This window comes from Pinus tabuliformis, chromosome 8, assembly GCF_031772625.1.
Source record: "Pinus tabuliformis cultivar Carrire ecotype Pingquan chromosome 8, CPIR1, whole genome shotgun sequence".
NCBI lineage: Eukaryota > Viridiplantae > Streptophyta > Pinopsida > Pinales > Pinaceae > Pinus > Pinus tabuliformis.
Window position 1 is genome coordinate 69,224,041 of NC_142294.1, and position 17,414 is coordinate 69,241,454.

The 17,414-nt window shown below is 33.6% G+C and overlaps 1 protein-coding gene across 1 annotated transcript; it reads left to right on the plus strand.

Annotated features, from left to right (window-relative positions):
- The first annotated feature begins 15,460 nt into the window (after positions 1-15,460).
- On the plus strand, positions 15,461-16,184 carry LOC149234197 (uncharacterized). The gene is made up of 2 exons (XM_089461121.1): positions 15,461-15,877; positions 15,963-16,184. The coding sequence occupies exons 1-2, from the start codon at positions 15,544-15,546 to the stop codon at positions 15,977-15,979; spliced, it is 351 nt and encodes a 116-aa protein (XP_089317247.1). The 5' UTR covers positions 15,461-15,543; the 3' UTR covers positions 15,980-16,184.
- Positions 16,185-17,414: the final 1,230 nt, after the last annotated feature.

A 17,414-nucleotide genomic window follows, 5' to 3' on the forward strand; every position in this document is an offset into this window, starting at 1 on the left:
ACGGGGTTTTACAACATAATTTGGTCAAAACATGGGCTTTGAGCCCCAAAACATGCCGCAGGGGCATTCCATGCCCAACAAAATACATATTGGATTACACAAAAAATTAAAACAAATTCCTGCTTCCATAGTATGGGATATCAAAACTACATCAGTTCTTTCTTAGAATTGAATTTATGTTTATGGGGTAAGTCATGAAAGACATGGGTTGCGACAAGGATTGTTAACAAGTACTCCATCATAAATAATCTATTGTTTTGGACAAACTGACTAAAACTGAAAAGCTATTTCAATTGAAATAAGATTAGCCTAGTCAAATAAACAATCTTTTTTATATGAATAATAGAGTAGATAAAGACATAAATTTCTCCATAGTAACTTTTACGATTAAGTTCTTCTAGTAAGCAGGATTTCAACCAGAGAATAACCAATTTGTTGGAGTGCTTTTACGTGTTATTGTGCCTCTACCTCTTGTCTTTTCTCTTACCACGCAGTTTTGGATTCTACCTATCTATTCCATTATACAACCAGTTAAATGTTTTATCCCACTATATCTCAATTAGATGATTGTGCATACCCATTATTTGTAATGAAATATTTTTTCTTACGATGAAATGTTTTTGTTTTTATAAGTTTAGTGAGGATAAATTTCAAACTCAAATGTATTTTCTTCTTTATTTTTAAACTTTTTTACAATTAAAAAGTTTAAGCAAGAGAATAGTTTCATAGCTAAATTTATTCTTAATTAATTTTATATTATTTTTTCTAAAAATTAAAATTTTAAATAGTTTACGTTTAAAATTAATAATTTTATATAGTTAATTTCCATATTATTATTAAATATTTTCATTAGTCTATATAAACCATTATGATTGTGCCTAGAGACACCCTCCAAGCTAGTATAGAAGAGATGTTGTAATGTCTTGCTATGTTATGTAAACAAGAAAATAAAAATAAATAAAATAAACCGTTAGTGGTGTTTGGGCTCTAGGTTTTGACGACCCATGGTTTTGCCAATGTTATTCTTCTGAATATAGCATATTCAAAGCCGTGAAGACTCCCTTGTAACACACACACAGACACACACACACACACACACACACACAGACACACACCTAGATCCATCTTAACTTTGGACCTATCAAGCGTTGCAAGGGATCAAATCTCTCAAGGTGTAAATGTTTTCTCAAGTTTTGCACTCAATAAAGAAGTGTTCAGCTTGAGAGATTTGATCCCTCTCGACGCTTAATAGATCATAGATCTAGTCTGCTATTATTTATAATGTCAAATTTTTAAATTAATTATTAAAATAATCAATTATATAACTTGAGAGTGACATGATATATTTATTTTAGTTCGATGATATATTTTAGGTGTCATGGATAGAATTAACATATGTGATAAATTTATTTATCAATTTATTTTAAAAAGGTTTTGAAAAAATAAATTTTTACTTTTCATATTATTAATAATTATTTTTTTCCCCTGATGGGGTGATCTTTGAGGCCTATGGTGGGATGTACTCGCTAACCTGTCGCAAAGAGGGAATTATTGGCCGGAGGTGGTGTGACCGTCCCCATGCATGCGCAAGCATGCAACTTGTAATTGTTAAGATGGTTTGTTTCTATGCATTCAATGTCTAGAGAGTTCAGGGATCTAATTGCAGCACTGAGGAAGGGGGAGTACTTTGTTTGCCCCACTGCAGAAGGAAAGGGTGGAGGAGAGTGGGAATAGAGGAAGGTTTTTCATTACATTTTAGATGTTAGTTGAGGGAAATGTTGATATGTCTAATTCTAGAGAGAACATAGTGGGAACCATAACAACCTTAGCTATGTTCTTATCCTGGCTATGGGTGGGTTCTGAGTTGATGCAAAGGGGATTCAGGAATCAAAAGGTTGCAAGGGGGGGGAGATACATTTCATTGCCAGAAAGAAACACTTTGGGGGACTCTAGTTATTTAGTCATAATGAACACCATGACATTCTCCTAGGCAGTGAGTCAGACGACCTCCTCGAGCATCATATCTTGGGTAAATCATCACATCTTACCTTTCTCTATTTATCTTTTGTCTCAACTATTTGATAGGTTTATAATATAGTATGGGGGTATTTCACATATTTTTGGGGTCTATATTATCTTCCCAACTTTATCAGTGCAACTCTGATTTCTTCTTACCTCGATAAGTCTTTCATCTTAAGCACCCAAATCTACTTCGTCTGTAGACGTCACTGGTTTTGCTAGCAGATTTAGTGTGTCATGTTTTTACCTTTCGATCTACAAGTGTCTTGGCTTTTTATATGACACTGACTCGAGCCATGTGTTTCAATCGCTCTCTATCTATTGTAATGATTAACCATTGTATATCTCTTTGGCTTCATATTTCCCTATTGGATATGCAATGACAATGAATGCACAATAGGCATGGAGGGGGTGGTCGTGGCCCTTAGGTATGAACCCATAGCCAACAACAAGCTTAGGAAGATGCTAACACTTATTAGTCAATTGTTCCCCCTAAAACCTAGAATGAAATTTGTTAATTGGAATCCCTTACTTCTAGAGATAGACATGTTGTCTTTTATTTTGAGATCCTGGAGGATATTTCTACATGGATTCTAGACCCCGGGCATACCATGGGACAAAGGAAGAAGTACCCCAATTTAATAATTATTTATTGGCAGTTAAAGACCCTACTAGGCATTGTGAAGGATAAACATGAAGAAAGATATAACATATTTTTAGATGTCAAACAATTTCAGAGAAACCAGTGGGTATGCTTCTAGATAATGGACGTGAGGCTGGATTATATAAAATCCCATATTGAGTGTTATCCCACTCATCATGCTCCACTTGGCTCTCGCAAAAAATATATGACACCTGTCACCTCCTTAGACATTTGATATTTTGAATGTTAGTTGGTAGTTTTTTGTTTTACAACACTCTAGTGGATACTTTAATCATGGTAGAGATGTTAAAACAGTTAGAATTTTGGACAATTTACTTTATTTGTAGGTGTTAAAAAACAACTGGTTTCCGCTAGGAAAATTATGACCACCTAATGGATGACATTGTGAGTTGATTGGTAGACTTATGTATTGTGTATTTATGATATTTTGAGGAAACAATTTTTTTTTTTTGTTTTAAGGTAATGTGAGTCCTGAGATGATTGGAATGCCTAACCTTTTGCTTGAATAGTTGTGACCCAAGGACATCTAAGTTTTCAAAACACCTGAGAGTTGCACCCAGCTTGGACGACACCAACCCTAAGCATGGCTATATTTTTTTGCACATGGTTTCGAAATGGTGGTGTTTTCACCATGAAGTGCCTTAATAGAACACCATGTAATTGTGTATTCTAGTGCACCCCGTGGGTTGAGGAAATACACTATTAGCTTATATCTGTGTGTGTGTGTGGGTGGGTGTGTGTGAGTGATTTGGTGGGAAAATATTTTTCATTTTTTTATACTGATAGAAAAAGGCATGTTATGGTTTTCCTTGGTTTGTCACTAGGGAAACTAGAATAATGGCAAACCCAGTGTTTTTCCAACATCCAGATGTTGTAAACTTAAAGCGAAGAAACTAACATGGAGAATAAGCATAAGGATTTAGTAACTTCTAACCATCATCGAGTCTTGGGGGAATTTGATTCTTTGATTTTAATTAGCTATTTACTACTCCCTAGTGAGCAATTTCGGTATGGAGGGAGGGCCAGATAAGCCTCAATATGTTGCAAATGTTTATCCAAGTCACACACATAGGGTTGAAATTCATCAAGCATAAGAAGGATCTCCTCCTTAACTTCAATGTAGCCCAACATGACTCCCAAACAACATCTTTAAGTACCAATAGATATCCACAATGTACATATATTGGCTGAAGCAACCACAGGTGTGGCCAACATTAGGAACCCATTCATCGATTTCACCCGCAACCTCAAAATTTGTTAGGTATCCTTGTTCATCAAAAATTTCTCTTTTAACTTCACCAATTTCATCTTGGATAAGTTGTGGCATATGTGAACGGAAGAGACTTTATAAGGCTTGATAATGGAGATATACACTTATATTGCATTAGTTGAAAACTCAATCATGGTAGTCGAAATTACAAAAATACCAAATTGTTTTGAAATATGCTCTTGTAAGATAGACAACTAACATCATTTGTTAATTTTCAAATTATAGCATTTGTTATTGATGATTTGTACAGTAATTTTATAATTATGTTATGTAAACGTGAAAAGATAAACATGAATTTAGAAATGTGAAATTGTTAATGCTTGAAATTATACATGGTGATTCATAATTTCAATTTCTTGTCGAGTTTTTAAATATTGGTTCCGTTGAAACGGTTGGTAAACTGACCAAAACATAGATTTAATACAAACTACACTCAATTAATTAAATGTAAATTATAAACCTTTCCTCAATAAATACCATGACTTGGTAGGTGGGGTTTTTATTAATTACTCTGAATTGAATTGTTAACTGAAGTTGAACTAGACTGGTTAAGTACACACCTCACCAAACTATGTTAATTCAATAACTACATCAGTGTAATCTTGTACTTTATATATATTGAAGTTAAAGTTAAAATAAAAGAGGATTGATATTAGGAAGGGTAATTATATTTTAAATATAATTATGCATACCCATGATATGTATCATATGTAAAATTATCAAATTGATATACATTCACCCTAAAAAACAAGGGGACAACACTGGGCCAAATCTCTAATTGGAGCGTGTAGAGGACTCTGTCAAATTTTGGAAAGAGGGAACGTTAACCATTGTACTTGAAACACTGTAATAAATGGGATGGTTGTGTTCCCAACAAGAAGTATCTAAACAAGGATGAGTGCCTCTATTTGAAATACGAAATCTAAAGCTTGCAAGCCCAAGTGTCTTTGATTTCAACACTTTATATTGATATTCAAGTAAATAACATATTTACAATTACTTACTACTCGCCATAATTTAAGCAAGTATTTGTATAAAAAATGTGTAGGAAAAATATGTAAATAACTATATTTATATTTATATGCAAGTCTTTGCCCCTTGGTAGGTAATTAATTTTTCTAGTACATATATCAATTTATAATTTTTGCTAAAACGTAATTTCCATTTGAGTGACAAAGACTAAATTGTCTTACAACACCTTATTTCATATCTCTAAAATTTAGATAATAAAAAAATTATAAAACTGTTATACTAAAGGAAATTTTAGAAAAAAAATCCAAAAAATTCTCCAAACATACGCTCCTCATCAAATCTCTTTAAGGGGAAGAAGAAGTCAAAGCAGGAAGGCGTGCAAGTGGAAGTCACGTCATTAAGAACGACAATTCCTATTTCCACCTCTATAGCATTATAAATGCCCTCTGACATGCGAGGGAAATAGCGCTCGCCCTCTCTCTCCACGCTCCATTCATTTGTTCACGTGCTGTCACTCAGAGGGCGAGCACTATTTCCCTCGCATGTCAGAGGGCATTTATAATGCTATAGAGATAATAAGAGTTTCCCATTAAAAGCAAGTTACTGAATCAAATCACCAATAAATAATAAGTTTAATAAAACAATGTATAATATAAAAGATATTTAATAAAATAATATGTTCTATAAAGTATTAACTATTTCCATTTTAATGAGTTGTAAAACATAAATATCAAGATGTTGCCCTTCCTCAATAATTGAGGAAGGAAGATGAGACAATGCAATGAAATCGACATCATAATTTAATTTATCCAATCATAAGAAAAATACAAAAGAACGTCTCCATAAAATAATTCCTCACCTCCCTGCGAACATATGCTCCTCATCAAATCTCCTTATGTGGAAGAAGAGGTCACAAAAGGAATGGGTACCACTGCAAATCCTCACTTTAGCTACTCAATCAAATCAATATCAATAAAGGACAAATTTAATCAAACAATATAGTGCACAAAATATTAAAATATTTGATAAATAATATATTATATAAAATATTAACATATTTCCATTTTGATGAGTTGTAAAACATAAAGATCAACATGTTTCCATTTCTCAATAATAATAGAGGAAAGGAGATAAGGCATCAGGAGATAAGACAATGCAATGAAATCGCCATTCTAATTTAATTTATTTTATGATTTTAATTTAATTTATCCCATCATGACAATGGTGTGATGTTATATATATATATATATATATATATATATAAATATAAATATAAAATATAAATATAAATGGACATTTTAATTTAATTTATTTAATTATAAGAATGGTGTGATGTGATATATTTAGGTGTATTTTACAATTCAGTATAATGTGTAATCGTGTTTGTTATAATTAATTTAAATATTTTATATAGTTATTCAAATTCAACGTATCTTGATAAAATAACTATTAAATGTATGAGATAATTGTATTGTAATACAATGACCTTATGTTTAATAGTTATTTTATCATATACATTGAATTTGAATGGATCATATATTTACATTCAACAATTTTTTTTACCACATTAAAATTTCAAATCACGGGAAATTTTAAACACCTTTACTCTTTACTCAAGTCAATACCATTTCATAAAATGAAGTAAAAAGGTTATTTCAACACAAAGAATCCAAAATCTTGCTCCAAAATATTTTAATATTTCTTTTAATTAAATATTGTAAAATGAATCAAGGAAAAACATATCCTATGGATATATTAATATCTCTAAAGAAATAAATATTTCCACATTAAAGTTGTAATATTTGAACATTTTGTTACCATGCTATGTAAATAATATCATTAAATCTAATATTAATATTAATTTATTATAATATTAATATTATAAATTTAATAACTTAGGATTAATACAATATTAAATCTAATATAACATTAAATTTTTTATATTAGAATATATATGAATATATCATGATATATATTAACTCTAGATATATATTGGAGAGAAAAACAAAGACTGATAGAGGTGGAGAGATAGAGGGAGTGAGAGGAAGGGAGAGAAAGGGAAAGAGAGGAAGGATGAGAGAGGACTTGAGAGACATAAGAAGAGGGAGGGATAGAGAAATGGAGTTGGAAGGAAAGAGAGAGGGAAGAAGAATCACATAGAGAAATAAAAGTGGAGAGAGAGAGAGAGAGGGAGAGGAGTGACAAGGGAAAGATGGAGAGAGAGTGTATATGTTTGGATGTGAGATAGAGAGATAAAAAAGGAGAGATAGCGAGAATAGGGGGAGAGAAGGAGAGATAGTGACATAGTTGGAGGGTGGAGAGAGAGAGAGAGAGAGAGAGAGAGAGAGAGAGAGACATAGAGATAAGGGGAAGAGACTGGGGGAGGCAGGAGAGAAAGGGAGAGAGAGGAAGGAAGAGAGCTTGGATGTGAGAGAGAGAAGGAGAGAGAGGAAGAGAGGAGAGAAAGAGGGAATAGAGATAGAAGGGTAGAGAGAGGGAGAGAAGGGGAAGAAAGAGAGGGAGGGAGAGATAGATAAATATGGAGAAAGAGTGTGTATGTTTTGGGGGTGATATAGAGAGATAAAAGAGAGACAGAGAGAGATAGATATATAGATGGAAGGTGAAGAAAAGGAAGAAGAGAGAGATATAGAGAGGGAGAGACAAATAGATAGAGATGGAGGGAGAAAGCATGTGTGTTTAGTGAGTGGGGGGGGGGGGTGAGTTAGAGAGACAAAGAAGGAGAGATGGAGGGAGATGCAGATATAGATGGAGGGGGGAGATAGGTAAGAAGAATTCTTCCACTTGAGGCATTGATTTCAGTGTAGATGGTGATTTTTAATCCTATTTGATTGCTTTCATTGAATGAGATAAACGTAAGGACATGGGAGAGGAGGAATGAAGAGACAGAGAAGGAGAGGAGTGAGAGAGGGAGAGAAGGGTAAGAGAGAGACAGAGGGAGACACAAAGATGGAGGGGGGAGAGAGGGGGAGAGAGAGAAGGAGAGAGGGAGGGAGATAGTGACAGGATTGGAGGGAAAAGAGAGAGAGAGAGAGAGAGAGAGAGAGAGAGAGAGAGAGAGAGAGAGAGAGAGAGATATGGGGGAGAGAAAGGGAGAGAGACGACTTGAGAGAGATGAGGAGAGAGGATGAGACAGAGAGGAGGAGAGAGGGAGGAAAAAGAGATTGATTTGGAAGGGGAGAGAGGGAGGGAAGAAAAAAGACATACAAAGAGAAACATGGAGCGAGAGAGAGAGGGGGAGTTAGAAGGAAGAGATGGAGAGAGAGAGTGTGTATTTTGGGGGTGAGATAGAGAGACAAAGAAGGAGAGATAGAGGGAGATATAGATATAGACAGAGGGGGGGAGAGGGAAGAATATGTATTGCACTAAATGCATTGAATTCATGGTATACGGTGATTTCTAATCCTATTTGATTGCTTGCACTAGATGAATTAATTTCAATGTAGATGTTGATTTCTACTGATATTTGATTGCTTGCGTTAGATGCATTGATTTCGATGTAGATGTTTTCTAATCTTATTTAATTGTATGCATTAGATGCATTGATTTCACTGTATCTTATCCATCTATATCCATTTTACTTCATGAAATGAAACATGTAGAAATATAACACAACAATTATAACATTCACAAACATTATTATCCAAATCCAAACACATAAATACACAAACCACTCAAGGCATCCAAGCACATATAAACCATTCAAGGCAAGAAAGAAAAACAAAATTAAAGATGGGAATGATATAGTCATGTTAAACAAAGAAAACATAATGTAAGTTTCAATGTATGAAGTTTATCTCAAACATATACATAATAATGATAATATAAAAATGTGTCATTATCGCCCTCAACTGGAACCGGCCTAGATCCATCTAACTCTGGATCTATCATGTACCAAGAGGTATCAAATCCCTCGAGGTTTGCATCCCTCGAGGTGCAAACCTTTCCCCAAATTCCACACTCCAAAAAGAAGGTTTTCACCTTCAGGGATTTGATCCCTCTTGGCACATGATAGATCCAGAGTTAGATGGATCTAGGCTGGTATATATCCAATTCCAATCATAAGAATGGTGTGATATGCTCAAATTCAGTTTTAGAAAATAAATTAGAGAGTTATTAGAAAATAGATTAAATCATCTATGATTTTTGTTGCCTTTTCTCATATATACTTATTATTGCAAATTTTATTTAATTTTAAAAAAATATCAATAATGTGAGAGTTTTGCATTAGTAAATTTAATCATATGTAACAATATAATGATAATAATTTAATATGGAATATAAAATTTTTAATAAGATTTTGTTTTTTTTTTTTTAAATATTAAATATATAATTTTTAAATATTTTGAATGTTTATAATAATTTATATATTTTAACATCACTTGGGGTATTTTAGTTTTGTTTTTCTTCCAGAAACGTTGACTCGCCTATGATTATGGTAATGATTTTCATTTTGTTAGCATTGAAGATAGGTGACCGCTACATAACCGAAACTACTCATTAGCAAAGTCTACACACATTGAAGATAAACTACTCATTAGCAAATCCTACAAACATTGAAGATAGGTGACTGCTACATTCACGAAAACTATTAGGGCAGATCCACCAAAAGGGATCGCTTCCCAAAGGCTCATTAGGAGAGCCTAACTCCAAGCGCGTTGAGGATAATTAACCCCATGACCTCCCATTAGCAAGATGCTTTGATGACGAGGACTCAACCAATTGAGTTAACCCTTGGGTTATATTTACCTAAAATATTATTAACAATTTTTTATTTTTTATTTTTATAAATATATTTTAACTAAAAGTTTTAATAATTATAAATTTAAGATGTTTTACGTAATTAATAATTTCAAAATAATAGAATAAATTTTTAATTTGGGTAAAAATACACCAATTATTTATAATATTATTATACTGAAATAAAACATATAAAAATCAATGGGGTGTTATGATGGTTATTAAATGAATTCTATGGATTTGATGCACCTCCTGTGGCCTCTCGTTGTGCATCCCACTACCTCATGGAGAATTTATAGGACCTTTCCTATTAAGGAAGAAGGTAGCCCCTTGGCACAATTTTTTTCTATTTATCTACATGAATTGGGTTTATTCCACCATGCTCATCATCTTGGGCCACTAGTTAGAGATTTGGATGATCCTTCAATGCCTCCTCCTATTGCTTCTCTTTTTTGTTGTGCACTTAGAGTCATGTTTGGTCATTCAGGCGTGTTTCCTTCTGCTTGCGTCGATAGTTTTCCCTACCGCCTTAGACATTTTTTCCAATTGCGAAGGATTGGTTTGGAGTTCATCACCGACGCAACCTACTTGGCAAGTTATCATGACCTCTTTCTTTCAGAGTCACCTCTTGTATCTTACCTCCCATCTCAATCTAGATATTTGTGATGTTTTTTTTTGCCTCTAGTAGCCATGACTCACCATGGAACTTGTGTCCTATGTGGAACGGGTGGTTGTGGCACTTCAGACAGCTCTTGAGCATGATTATGACCCAAATCTTTAGCCTACAACTATCATGAATATACGCCTCCAAAAATTCAGGAGGAAATCCATCTCAGGGAAGGGGAAAGTTAACAAAAACGACAAGTTACTATGGATTCAAAATTCATGGTTGGCATAATCTATTAGGTTCCTTATACAGGCAACTCTCAAGGTTGCCAAATTCACTATCTTCATACAATGGATTTGGATTGGTGTATTAAGTTGTTGCTAGGGAAGATACTCGTTGACAAGAGACAAAATCATGTCAACTTAATGCACATACTGGATGAGCTCAGAGATCTTATGCTAGATGTGGAAGGAAGGCTTTCCAGGATGAAAATGGGATCACACTTTGCTCTCCCAATTCCACGATCATTCTAGGTTGAGTAACAACTCATCAACCTCGATACTTCATTGTTCTGATACAATGGTTCCCTATATTTTGTTGTTTCATTTCTTGCTTTTCATGTTTCACCATCTAAATTGTTAATAAATTATTTTTAGAGTTTATGTTTAGTTTCTTTTTCTTCTTTACTCAGACTCTGCAATCTCTATAGAATGCCCACTTTGATTCACGTTGTTGGTTTCCCATGGCAAAATACCATTATTATTTTGCATTCTCAAATTTTAAACAATCACTAGAAATTAATTTTGATAGTTATTACTTTACATTTCATTATCTCTTTTGACATTTATTGACTTTTGTATTTTAGTATTTTAAAACTAATATAAATATTTAATATTTCAATACAAAATCAACTTATAATTTTTTTTTTTTTTTTTTTTTATAATATTCGGATTATTGACATACCTTGGTGAATAAATTTCTTCATATTATTCTTACGATTAAGTTATAAGACGGCAGATATGAATGACTTCAAACAGAGAATATCTAGTTTGCTGGACTGCTTCCGCTTGTTCGTGTGCCTCCCTCTTGTCTTTTCTTTTACCATGCGGTTCTGTATTCTACTTAGAAACATTTCATCGCACTAGATCTCTATTACAATATTTTAATGAAATATGTTTCCATATATGAAATGTTTCTATACGTTTTCTGTTTTTTTTTAAACATACAAATAAATTTCGAATTTTGGATTTTTTGTCATTGAATTTATGTGAGGGAAAAAATATTGAAAAATAGTTTATTTAAAGGAAAAAATATTTTTACAAGTAAAAATAGTTTTTTTTTTAATTAATTTCACATAAAATTTCAATCTTTCACAATTAGATTAATAATTTTATATGGTTAATTTACATTTTATTATTAAATATGTTTATATACAAATCAATATAACATTATTTATAAAGATCTATCTTAACACAGATCTATCAAGTGTCGAGAGGGATCAAATATCTTGAGGTGCAAACTTTTTCTCAAATTTTGCACTCAAAACATAGGTTTTGAAATTAATGTACATCATACATCTAGTTGATGTACAGTAAAATCAATGCATCTAGTGCAAACAAACAAATATGATTAGAAATCAACATCTATATTGAAATCAATGCATCTAGTGAAAGCAATCAAATAGGATTAAAAATCAATATCTACACTAAAACCAATGCATCTAATGCAAGCAATCAAATATGAGTAGAAATCAACCTCTATGTTGAAATCAATGCATCTAGTGTAAGGTATTGAATAGGATTAGAAATCGACATCTACACTGAAATCAATGCATCTAGTGCAAGCGATCAAATATGATTAGAAATCAATGTCTACACCGAAACCAATGCATCTTGTGCAATCAATCAAATAGGAGTAGAAATTAACATCGACATTGAAATCAATGCATCTAGTGTAAGGTATTAAATATGATTATAATTCAACATCTGCATTGAAATCAATGCATATAGTGCATGTGATCAAGTAGGATTAGAAATCAACAACTTCATTTAAATCAATACATCTATTTTAGTGAAAATCCAAAATATTCACATGACTTTCTAGATCTAACTTCTATGTTTGTATTTGTCTCTTTGTGTCTCTTTCTTCTTCCCTCTCTCTCCACCTTCCATTTTGTTTCTATCTCTTTCCCCCTCTCCTTCTATCTCTTTCCATCCATCTCTCCCTCGTCTCTCTCTCTATCTACCTCTCCCTCCCTTTCTATATCTTTCTCTTCTTCCCTCTCTCCCCCTACCATATATACTTATACCTCCCTCCATCTTTCCTTATTTGTCTCTCTATCTCAACCCCCTAAACACATGTGATGCTCTCTCTCTCTCTCTCCCCATATATATCTATCCATCTATCTATCTCTCACTCTTCCTTTCCCTTTCTATCTATTCCCCTTCTCCTCTCTCTCTGCCCCTTCATCTATATCTCTATCTCCCATCTATCTCTCTTCCTCCTTCCCTCTCTTTGCCTCTCTCTTCTACCCTCTTCCCCGCCCCATCTGTATCTCTATCTCCCCTTGTCTCTCCTTCTCACCCCCAAAACATACACACTCTCTCTCCATATTTATCTATCTCTCCCTCCCTCCCTCTCCCTCTCCCTCTCCCTCTCTCTCTTCGCCTTTCCTCTCTCTCTCTCTCTCTCTGACTGTCCATCTCTCCCTTGCTACTCCTTCTCCACCTTTCTCTCTCTATGTATTTCTTCCCCTTCCAACTCCATCTCTCTCTCCCCCCCTCTCTCTCCTCTCTCTCAAGTCATCTCTCTTTTTCCTTCCTCTCTCTCCCCTTCTCTCCCACCTCCATCTGTCTCTCCCCCCATCATACACATTCTCTCTCTCTCTCTCCACCCTCCAACTCTATCACTATCTCCCTCCCTCTGTCCTTCTCTCTCTCCCCCCTCCACATCTATCTCCCTGTCTCTCTCTTCCCCTTTTTTCCCTGTCTTTATCCTCTCCTTTTCCCTCTCTTGCCTCGTCTCCTTTCTCCCTCATTCCATCTTCATCCATCTTCATCTCTCCCTTGTCACTCCCTCTCTCTCCCTACCTCTATCTCTCAATGTCTTTGTTCTTCACTCCCTCTCTTTCCCTCTCAAAATCCATCTCTCCCCTTCCCCTCTCTCTTCCTTTCTCTCTCTCACTGTCTCTCCCACCTCCATGTCTCTCTCCCCCACTCTATTCCCCACTCCATCTCACTCTCTTTCTTAAATATGATCCCATTGTATCATATTTAAGAAAGTATCTCAATTAAAATAAAAAACATAATTGGATGTAAAATATTAAACCTATATTTTGGATCAATCATGTTAAAGAAAATACAATAATAAAAAACTTAAAAGAATCATGCACTATATTTCCTCTATCATTGTTAATCACTTTTCTTTCTCACTTCGCTTGGATCCTTGGTTAATATGCATCTATCTTGGTTCTTTATAATATTATTTATATTATATAAATTTCACATGTGTATATATAAAAGTATTCTCATTTTTTTATTTATTAAAACGTCCATTTAATCTCTATGGGAATATTGTTAGTAGTGATGAGGAGGATGAAGGGTTTAGATATACCTCAAATGTAATTATAACGTTTTTCTCTTAGATTTAATTAAAAAATGTTATAAAATTAAATGAAAATAAAGTATTTGTAAAATATTTTGATTTTGAAATAAGTTATGGTTTTTGGGCATGTGGTATTGATAAGCCATGGTATTGTAATAGAATAATTAGAAGCCTAGATCCATAACATAATAATCAAAAGTCTAGATGGCCAGGGTATTATAATTTTCTTCCCTCTTCTCTCTATATCTGTTTCTTGTGGGTATTGGCCCATAATATTATTAAAAAACCTACTTAGAAGTTAATAATATCCATCGAAAATATTCATGATTAAAAATCTTGTCATATTGTAGATATCAAGTTTTTATCCTCTTATTAATTAAATTTATAGATAAAACATCTATATTAATTATTACAAATACACTGATTACAATTGAGCTGGTATTACAAATGTTTACTTACATTACATCTGCAATAAAAGAATAAGAGGTGGACCTGTTGAGGAGACAATTATTTAAATTAATCATTAATCAACCACACAATTTAAGATTGGCATAATGAGTGTATTTTAGCTTAATCATATTTTTAATTGTTATGAGATAGGACATATCTCAAATTTTATTCATCGATTTATTTTAAAAAAGTTTTGAAAATTTAACATTTTTATTTGTCATTTCGTTAATAATTTGTTTTGTTTTTTAAATAGGTGAATAAAGATTTTTCATTTCTTACTAATGATAAAAAAAAATATGTTATGGTCTTCTTTGCTTTGCCATTAGGGAAACTATTTAGCAGTTGCAAAACTAGAGTTTATGTGAGATCAAAAGTATAAAAAGTTTGTCCTAAAGCCCGGAGCATGAGCATGCTATTGTAAACTAAAATTTTAGCAGTTGCAAAACTAGAGTTTATGTGAGATCAAAAGTATAAAAAGTTTGTCCTAAAGCCCGGAGCATGAGCATGCTATTGTAAACTAAAATCTAAGAAACCAACATGGAAAATAAGGAAGAAAGTAAACTGAAACCATCATCTAGAATCTTGGAAAATAAGAAGGAAGTTAAACTGAAATCATTGAGGGCAATTTTTTTTTTATATAAAAATAAAAATAAAATATTAATTTTATAGTAAAAATAGATTTCATATTATTAAAAAAATCTGAAATTAAATAATTTAATTTAATTTTGAAAAATTTCTATAAAATTTTATCAAAATCATACTAAAATTTCTATTATTATTTTCGTAGTAAACAACTATGCCACAAATTAGACAACCGCTAAAAACAAAATAGGTACGAGAGAAAATATCGTCGTGAAGATCCGCACCACATTGGACGGCAGGCCATGTAGATTCTTACTTAACCTCTTTGAACTCCCATCACTGATTGACATAGTGGACAGCTTATTACAAAACTGTCACTCACAGCCTCGACGACCCGATTGAAAATACGACGACGCAGTCGGTTTTGGGGGGCCCAGAAAACAAGCACACGACCCAATTTTTTCTTGGCGTTCATACTGAGACCTTCATTTCATGGAGGGATCCCTCGCTTATAAGAAGAGAGAACTGGTGGTCGTTCCTCTGCATGTAACTTCAGTTGTGGTGTTTGAGAGAGGCAAACAGCAAATTATTGAAAGGGAAGCTTGGGATTCCTTGGTTATGGCGAACGTGAAGGCAGTGACGGTGATACTGATTGCAGTGTGGAGCTCACACATGTTGCACACTGTTTATGGCGCTGGTGAATGTGGAAGTACTCCCATTAGCACGGTGGCTCTCAGTCTGAGCCCTTGCATTGGGGCTGCAAGCAATGCCAGGGCAAGCGTCCCTGCTTCCTGCTGCACCCAAGTGAGGAATGCCCTTGCTATGCCAGCTTGTCTGTGTGCAGTGTTCCTTTCTCCCATAGCGAGACAGGCTGGAATCAACCCTGCTATCGCCATCACCATTCCTAAGCGCTGCAACATTGCCAATCGCCCTGCTGGAAAGAGATGTGGCAGTAAGTTGTTTTCCACCTTCATCTCCTCACCCACACTCTCACTATGTAGCTTATCCGTTTATATGTTTGTTTGTGTGGTGTGCAGGTTATATAGTTCCCTGAACAAAGAATGGAACGACAACCACTTTGGTGAACGCATATATGTATTTCTGTATAGATACCATGCTATGCTACTACTTTGGTGTATGCATATATGTATCTCTTTATGGATATTATGTTATTATATGTACTTCACTGCATATACTATATTGCTATTAATATTGCTGTATGCATACTGAATAATGGAGTATTATTCTCATTTGTTTAACTCCTTATGGTTTGTTCTTCAAATCCACCGTTTCTAATCCTTATCCATCGTTTCTAATCCTTATTTTGATCTTTTGATATGTCTTAAGGAAACCTATCTGCCCTGCCATAAAAAATTCATGGGAATTATTTAGTATTTGTTGTTTCAATTTTAATTGAGGCCATAAAAATATTTCCCTTCAACTGTCAAAGCTCTATAGAGTTTATCCTTTCCTTTATACATTGTATTTATGGTTTATTATTATTCTCATTTTTTCATTCATGGAAAGCTTCTTCCAGCCGTGTTGGAATAGAAGATGTAATAAAAGTTTACCCATGTTGGAATAGAAGATGTAATAAAATGTAAATTTGATGTTTTTTTTTTTTTTTTCAAAAAAAATATATGCTGATATTTTATTAATGAAATTATGAGTAATTTTATTTTATTTTTTAATTTTTTAATTTAGTTTACAATTTTCAGAGTTTGAGGTGCACAGAAACATGCTAATGTTTAATAGGGTACTATTAGAAAGGATATAGAGAGGGTTAAAGGGGTTTCTAACCACATTTATCTTGGGGAATGATCGATCACTGTGTTATTTAAAGATGCAAAAACACGTTTCTAAAAAAAATAAAATTAAAAAATGAGCTTGATAACCTCAACAAAACCCTTAGAATCACCCAAACTTTCACTAGATATATCTCACAAATTATAATGAGTCAGAATTTAATTTTTTTCCTACATGTCAACTATTAGGCCAGGAGGTAACTCCTCAAATGAAATTGTATTATTCATTTAGGTTGTTCATTATTATATACAAGAGGGAGCGATTGTTTAGTTTCATCTCCCAATGACTTTCCATTTCCTCTATTATTTATTTACACTAATTGCAGTTGTTCACCAAATTCCTATGATTAGGTGTCAACATTCCCCCCTTAATCTGAAGGGATGTTGGTGAGTCCAAGCATCGTTCTGAATCTTTCAAGCTTGATTAGGTGTCAACATTCCCCTCCTTAACCTAAAGGGATGTTGGTGAGTCCAAGCATCATTCTGAATCTTTCAAGCTTTTCTCTTCCAAGCACTTTGGTGAAGATGTCTGCAATCTGCTCATTAGTGGAACAATGGCGAAGATGGATTGTTTTGGCCTCAACACGATGTCGAATCAGATGATATTTTGTATTGATGTGCTTCATTCGATCATGTAACTTTGGGTTCTTGGCCAACTTTATTGCCAAGGTAATGTCAATCATG